At 59.1% G+C, this 7,500-nt stretch overlaps 1 protein-coding gene across 1 annotated transcript in view; it reads left to right on the top strand.

Moving 5' to 3' along the window:
* The window catches only part of LOC122267895 (nephrin), a 60,992-nt gene that overhangs the window by 53,346 nt on the left and 146 nt on the right, over positions 1-7,500 (top strand). Inside the window, exons 20-23 of the mRNA XM_086532514.1 lie at positions 399-557; positions 1,446-1,588; positions 2,496-3,222; positions 5,490-7,500. The exon at positions 5,490-7,500 is cut by the window's right edge and continues 146 nt beyond it. Coding sequence (XP_086388640.1) covers positions 399-557; positions 1,446-1,588; positions 2,496-3,222; positions 5,490-6,280 — 1,820 coding nt within the window. The 3' untranslated portion in view covers positions 6,281-7,500. The remainder of the gene's footprint in view (positions 1-398; positions 558-1,445; positions 1,589-2,495; positions 3,223-5,489) is intronic.

Genomic DNA, 7,500 nt, shown 5'->3' with positions numbered 1-7,500 from the left:
CCTCCCTCACCCCTCCATCCCTCCCACCCATCCCTTTTAGCCCAAGCGCCCAAGCGCCCCCTAACAGCCGACCGCCCTCCGTCCTCCTCCTCTCTCTCCTCCATCCCCCTCCCTCCCTCTCCCCTCCCTCACCTCTCCCCTCCATCCCTCACCTCCCTCCCTTCCCCATCCCCCCTCCCCTTCCCCCTTCAAACCAAGCACCCAAGCGCCCCCTAACAGCCGACCGCCCTCCTCCCTCCTCCCTCCCTCCATCCCCCTCACCCATCCCCCTCTCTCTCCCCTTCCCCTCCCCTTTCCCTCCCCCTCCCTCCCTTCCCCATCCCCCCTCCCCTTCCCCCTTTAGCCCAAGCACCCAAACGACCCCTAACAGCCGACCGCCCTCCGCCCTCCTCCCGCAGGCTTGGCAGGCGACCCGAGCACGATGGTGAGCGGCGCCTCTCGGGTCCCGCGCCTCATCCTGCTCATCATGACGCTGACGGGGGCGGCGCTCCTCGTTCTCAACATCGCCATCATCGCCTGCTTCGTGCGCCGACGATCCGTCACCAGGAACGCGTCGGGTAAGGTGGGACGGGGGAGGGGAGGGGGAGGGGTGGGGTGTGAGGGTGTGAGGGGTTGTGAGGGGGAGGGGTGGAAGGGGGTGGGAGTGGGGGTTGTCGGGTAAGGTGTGAGGGGGGGAGGGGTGTGGGGGTCACGAAAAATGAGTGATTTTCATTCTCTTTTCGCCTCAATTATTTATTTTCTTTTGAATTACTCTTAAAGTTTCCTTCTCTTTCATTTTTCTCATTTTTTCTCCTTTTATCTCTCTCTCTTTATTTCTCCTTTTCTCTCTTTTCTTCTTCTCTTTCACTCTTTCTCTCTCTTTCTCTTTCACTCTTTCTCTTTCTCGCTCTCTCTCTCTCTCTCTTTCTCGTCTTCTCTCTTTCCCTCTATATCTCTTCTCTCTCTCTCTCTTCTCTCTCTTTCTCTCTCTCTCTTCTCTCTCTCTCTCTCTCTCTCTCTCTCTCTCTCTCTCTCTCTCTCTCTCTCTCTCTTTCTCTCTCTCTCCATCTCTCCATCTCTCTTTCTTTCTCACTCACCTCCTCTCTCCCCCCCCCTCCGTCCCTCCCTCTCCCCCTCCCTCCCTCCCCTCCTGTTTCTGTTTCTGTTTCTCTCTCTTTCACTCCTCTCTCTCTCTCTCTCTCTCTCTCTCTCTCTCTCTCTCTCTCTCTCTCCCTCTCTCTCTCTCTCTCTCTCTCTCTCTCTCTCTCTTCTCTCTTCTCTCCCTCTCTCTCTCTCTTCTCTCTCTCTTTCTCCTCCTCTCTCTCTCTCTCTCTCTCTCTCTCTCTCTCTCTCTCTCTCTCTCTCTCTCTCTCTCTCTCTCTCTCTCTCTCTCTCTCTCTCTCTCTCTCTCTCTCTCTCTTTCTTTCTCTCTCTCACCCATTCATCAAACCCTCTCTTCGTCACAGCTTCCTCCTCCACCAAGACGGTAGCCCTAGACGCCTACGGAGTCACGCCCGCGTCGACGCCCGGGGCCGCCCACAGCGAGGTGCTGCTCTCCCTCACCTCCATGTCCACGCACAACCTCACCCACAGCCCGCCAGGATACAAGGTCAGTAGAGCGAGGTGTGTGTGTGTGGGCGTGTGTGTGTGTGTGTGTGTGTGTGTGTGTGTGTGTGTGTGTGTGTGTGTGTGTGTGTGTGTGTGTGTGTGTGTGTGTGTGTGTGTGTGTGTGAGAGAGAGAGAGAGAGAGTGTGTGTGTGTGTGTGTGTATGTATGTATGTATGTATATTTATATGTATGTCTATATGTATATATGTATGTATATATGTATGTATGTGTGTATTTATGTATGTATGTGTGTGTGTGCGTGTGTCCCTTCCCTCTTCATATTTCACATGAATATGCATATTTTAACAATCCTTTATATTGTTGCAACACATCAGTCGGAGGTCAATGCTGCGGATTACACTTGTTTTATAGAAATTGCACTGCAATACACAACAGGATAAATACATACATGCATACAAACCGCAGACACGTACATACTCAAATACCATCACACGCATGCACAACACACACATAAATACCTGTATGTTTAGATATATTCCTTTCATGCCAACATGCAACAGTCCTTTGCAAAACTTGTATTGCAGAGATGAGAAGATATTTTCGAGATCAACAGAGAATTCTTTTCAGAAACGCTATTCTTTTCTTTCTCATAGATCTTCATCTTCTTTTTATTTTTCGACTTTTTTCTACTTATTATTCTTTTTTCTTCTGCTTCTTCCTTTTCTTGTACTTGTTTCTTTCTTCTTCTCCATTCTCTTCATCTTCCTTTTCTCTTTTCATCTACTTCTTTTCTCTCTGTTTCATTTGCTTCCTTGTTTCCTTCTTCTTCTTCTTCCTCTTCTTCTTCTTCTTCTTCTTTTTCTTCTTATTCTTTGTTTTCTTGTCCTTCTATCACGCCCACACGCACCGTGGCCTCTCTGACCTGCATCGCCCCTTCTCCCCCGCAGGAGGAGCAGACGGACGTGGACGCGGGCGAGCGGCAGGGCGGCACGGGCGGCGGAGGGGGCGAGGGGCGCGGGGGCGGCGTCCCCCCCTTGCAGAACGGAAGCGTGGCCACGTCGCGGAAGAACAGCATGAGTTCGTCCTCTCGCAACGGCGGCATCCTCGTGCGCCACAACAACAGCTCCCCGAAGGGCGGCGCGCTCACGCAGAACGGCGGCCTCCCGCAGCACAGCGGAGACGCCCCTCCGACGCCCGCGAGCGGCAGCCCCCTCCCGCAGAACGGCCGCGTCCCCGCCCACCCGGGTAAAACGCCCACGCCCAACCCCCCCATCAACCCTGAGGTTTGCTCCCTCGCCTCCAGCACCTACGACACGCAGCCGCCCGTGCACCAGCAACAGCAACAACAACAACAACAACAACAACAACAGCGAAGGAACTCTGGGTCGTCCTCCTACCCCGCCGACGACCAAATCTCCCTGGCGTCCTACCACAGCAACCACTCCCGCACCTACTCCCAGGGATACGTCCGTCCACTCCCGCCCGCCGGATGCCCCCACCACCCGCCCCGCCCACAGCCCCAATACCCCGCCCACCCGTACCAGCAGAGCCAATCAGACCACCAGCAGGCGATGCAGAACTCCTCCCCGTACTCGAGCCTCAACCCGTCGAGCCTCTACTCCCTCAGCGCCGAGTACTACGACGCGAGGTGCAGCCAGTCCTCCTTCTCGCCAGGTGAGTGAGGGGAAGGGGGGAGGGAGGGAGGGAGGGAGGGAGGGGAGGTGCAGCCAGTCCTCCTTCTCGCCAGGTGAGTGAGGGGAAGGGGGGAGGGAGGGAGGGAGGGGAGGTGCAGCCAGTCCTCCTTCTCGCCAGGTGAGTGAGGGGGAGGGGGGAGGGAGGGAGGGAGGGGAGGTGCAGCCAGTCCTCCTTCTCGCCAGGTGAGTGAGGGGGAGGGGGGAGGGAGGGAGGGAAGGAAGGGAGGGAAAGAGGGAGGGAGGGTTATGTACGACGCGAGGTGCAGCCAGTCCTCCTTCTCGCCAGGTGAGTGAGGGGGAGGGAGGAGGGAGGGAGGGAGGGAAGGAGGAAGGGAAGGAGGAAGGAAGGGAAATAGGGAGGGAGTGTTATCTGGGGAGAGAGTACTACGACGCGAGGTGCAGCCAGTCCTCCTTCTCGCCAGGTGAGTGAGGGGAAGGGAGGAGGGAGGGAGGGAAAGGGGGAGGGGGAAGGGAGGGAGGGAGGGAGGGGAGGTGCAGCCAGTCCTCCTTCTCGCCAGGTGAGTGAGGGGGAGGGAGGAGGGAGGGAAAGAGGGAGGGAGAAAGGGAGGGAGGGAGGGGAGGTGCAGCCAGTCCTCCTTCTCGCCAGGTGAGTGAGGGGGAGGGGGGAGGGAGGGAGGGAGGGAGGGAGGGGAGGTGCAGCCAGTCCTCCTTCTCGCCAGGTGAGTGAGGGGGAGGGGGGAGGGAGGGAGGGAGGGAGGGGAGGTGCAGCCAGTCCTCCTTCTCGCCAGGTGAGTGAGGGGGGGGGGGGGGGGAGGGAGGGAGGGAGGGGAGGTGCAGCCAGTCCTCCTTCTCGCCAGGTGAGTGAGGAGGGAGGAGGGAGGGAAAGAGGGAGGGAGAAAGGGGGGAGGGAGGGAAGGTGCAGCCAGTCCTCCTTCTCGCCAGGTGAGTGAGGGGAAGGGGGGAGGGAGGGAGGGAGGGAGGGGAGGTGCAGCCAGTCCTCCTTCTCGCCAGGTGAGTGAGGGGGAGGGAGGAGGGAGGGAGAAAGGGAGGGAGGGAGGGGAGGTGCAGCCAGTCCTCCTTCTCGCCAGGTGAGTGAGGGGGAGGGGGGAGGGAGGGAGGGAGGGAGGGAGTGCAAGAGGGAGGGAGGGAGGGCAAGAGGGAGGGAGGGAGGGGAGGTGCAGCCAGTCCTCCTTCTCGCCAGGTGAGTGAGGGGGAGGGGGGAGGGAGGGAAAGAGGGAGGGAGGAAGGGAGGGAGGGAGGGGAGGTGCAGCCAGTCCTCCTTCTCGCCAGGTGAGTGAGGGGGAGGGGGAGGGGGGGAGAAGGGGGGGGAGGGGAGGTGCAGCCAGTCCTCCTTCTCGCCAGGTGAGTGAGGGGGAGGGAGGAGGAGGGAGGGAAAGGGGAGGGGAGGAGGAGGGAGGGGAGGTGCAGCCAGTCCTCCTTCTCGCCAGGTGAGTGAGGGGGAGGGGGGGGGGAGGGAAAGAGGGAGGGAGAAAGGGAGGGAGGGAGGGGAGGTGCAGCCAGTCCTCCTTCTCGCCAGGTGAGTGAGGGGGGGGGGGAGGGAGGGAGGGAGGGAAAGAGGGAGGGAGAAAGGGAGGGAGGGAGGGGAGGTGCAGCCAGTCCTCCTTCTCGCCAGCTGAGTGAGGGGAAGGGGGGAGGGAGGGAGGGAGGGAAAGAGGGAGGAAGGGAGGGTTATTTGGGGAGAAAGTACTACGACGCGAGGTGTAGCCAGGTGAGTGAGAAGGAGGGGGGAGGGAGGGAAAGAGGGAGGGAGGGAGGGTTATCTTGGGAGAGAGTACTACGGCGCGAGGTGAGTGAGAGGGGAATGAGAGAATGAGGGAGAGAGGGAGGAAGAGGAGATGAAAGAGTGAGGCAGGCAGACAAACTCATAGAAACAGACCAAGAGAGAAAGAGAGAGAGAGAGAGAGAGATTAATGGAGACAGAGAGAGAAAGAGAGGGGAGGAGTGAGGAAGAGAATGAGAGAGAGAGAAAGAGAGAGATAGCGAAAGGGGGGAAGAAAGGAAGGGAGTGAGGGAGAGAATGAGAGAGAGAGAGAGAGAGAGAGAGAGAGAGAGAGAGAGAGAGGAAGGCAATAAAGGTCTTCATACTTGTAGGGCAAATCTCCTTTCAATACCCTTTCCTTCCTCCACCTTCCCCATCGGCTCTTTTGATTATTCCAGATCCTTTGTATCCTTCCGCGTCCGCCCAGTTCCCCGGAGTCCCCAAGGGCCCTGCGCCTAACTCCCCCCCCCCCCTTCAGGCGCCGCCTAACGCTCCCTCTCCCGCAGGTCCGCCGATGGGCTACGCGACGCTGGGTCCGCGCAGCCGCCGCACTTCGCCCTCGCAGTTCGCGACCCTGCAGCGGCCGCGCCCCTCGCGCTCGCTCTCGCAGTCGAGCGCCCACTCGCAGCCGCTGCCGCCGCAGCCGCCCTCGGCCGGGTGCCAGGCGCAGTGCTGCCAGGGGGCGCGCCACCTCCACGGCGACGAGTGCGAGCGCCACGGCCTCTGCCGCAGCGCCTCCGAGGACGGCCACGACCTGCAGCCGCGCCGCAGCAGCTTCCACGGCCCCGTCAGGCGCGAGTCGCCCCACCACTACGACGCGGCGGCGCTCCACCCCCTCGCCCGCCCCGTCCCCGCGCCCTCGCTCTCGTCGCCGCTCGCCCACCCCGCCCACCACCAGGAGAACGGCTACGGCGGCGCCAAGCACCACCAGCAGGACGCGCAGCGGCACCCGGGCGGCGCCGCGACCAACCCGTCGTCCCGCTGCCCGAGCCGCTCCGCCAGCTGCTCGTCCCACACCAACCTCAGCGCCGACCCGCCCTCCGCCGACGACGCCCAGACGCCCTCGTCGCGGGGCAGCCCCGCCCACAGGGACCCCCACAGGGACACCCACAGGGACACCCACGGCGCCCCCGCGGCGGCCGAGGCGAGGGAGGCTAACGGCGCGAGCGTGAGTCGCCCTCGCTTCCCGCACGACTACGTGCGTCAGGGCTCGAGCAAGTCCAAGTCGTCGGGACGCAGCGGGCGCGACGGCGGCGTGGGCGGCGTGGGCGGCGGGAGCGAGAGGAGGCAGCGGTAAGGGCTGGCGGCCTCTCAACCATGAGCTTAACAAGGGAAACGTCAAACGTCTCGTTCTAACGCGACGTCGCCGCGGTCTGAGTCCGAGGTCACTCGGCGAGACGAGGTCACGGCCTCGAACCGAAGGGGCGGGACGACTAATTCGCCGCCCGGACGACCCGGCAATGGCCAAGCAAGGATCAGACGACAATAAAGAATAAAAAATAACTGACTGTGATAGTGAAATATTAATACAAGGTCTTTAGAATATACTCATCTTAGGCTAAGGTAGAGAATAAGAATCCAAGACGTAATTATACGAAATCTGTCCAGATGTTGTTGTTTTTTGTGATAGGTGAGAATTTGCTACTTTCATATCAAAGCCTCAAAAGTAGCTTCATCGTAGGGACGAAAGCCTCGTGGCTCCAGGGCGCTACCTGTTCCTCCGCTACCATACACACCTTTCCGGTTAGGTTCATCAAAGCGTTTGGAGTTTGCGAACCACAATATTCGTTGTCGACGGACCGACCCGCGCAAGTTATCACACTTGAACGAATGTCATAATGCCACAACCTCCCCGACGTCTGCCACACTGTCTACCTCTCTCTTCGCTTATAAACAAGAATCCGAGAGTAGTTCAAACTCCCACACTGGACTCGCCCATAGTACCCATGACCGCTTCCCACGAACGACTTAACAGCGACCGCCTTTTTACCATCGCGAACTCCCAACGACACGAAACTGAGACCCAGAACGACCGGAGTTCAAAAGACCCGCTTTCGAGATGATCCGAGTGATGCTTGCAAGCAATCTCAAGCAATTTTTCCAGCCTTGTTGTTGACGATTCGGGCGTTTCTCTTTGACTTTTCCCGATGCATTTGCGAACGTGCGTCTGGATATAACAATGTCCATGTATATATCCCAACAATCCTTCAACGGGGAGAGGAACTGGACACCAAAAAAAAAAAACAAGGGGCGACCATGATTCCACAAGCAAGGACTGACCCTGATGCTACAAGGGCGAGGAGTAAAGATACCTGGAAACCCGAAGCCCCTTGAGAGCCTTTAAAAGCCTGGAAGACTCAAAGCCTGGAAGCCTCATAGCCTGGAAGACTCAAAGCCTGGATAACACATAGCCTGGAAGCCTCATAGCCTGGAAGACTCATAGCCTGGAAGACACATAGCCTGGAAGCCTCAGCCTGGAAGACTCAAAGCCTGGAAGCCTCAAAGCCTGGAAGACTC

This window comes from Penaeus japonicus, unplaced genomic scaffold (genome assembly GCF_977035675.1).
Source record: "Penaeus japonicus unplaced genomic scaffold, GWHDUDI00000001_assembly GWHDUDI00000037, whole genome shotgun sequence".
In the NCBI taxonomy this organism is placed as follows: Eukaryota; Metazoa; Arthropoda; class Malacostraca; order Decapoda; family Penaeidae; genus Penaeus; species Penaeus japonicus.
The sequence above is the reverse complement of the archived record's forward strand: the minus strand, read 5'-3'. Positions and strand labels throughout refer to the sequence as shown.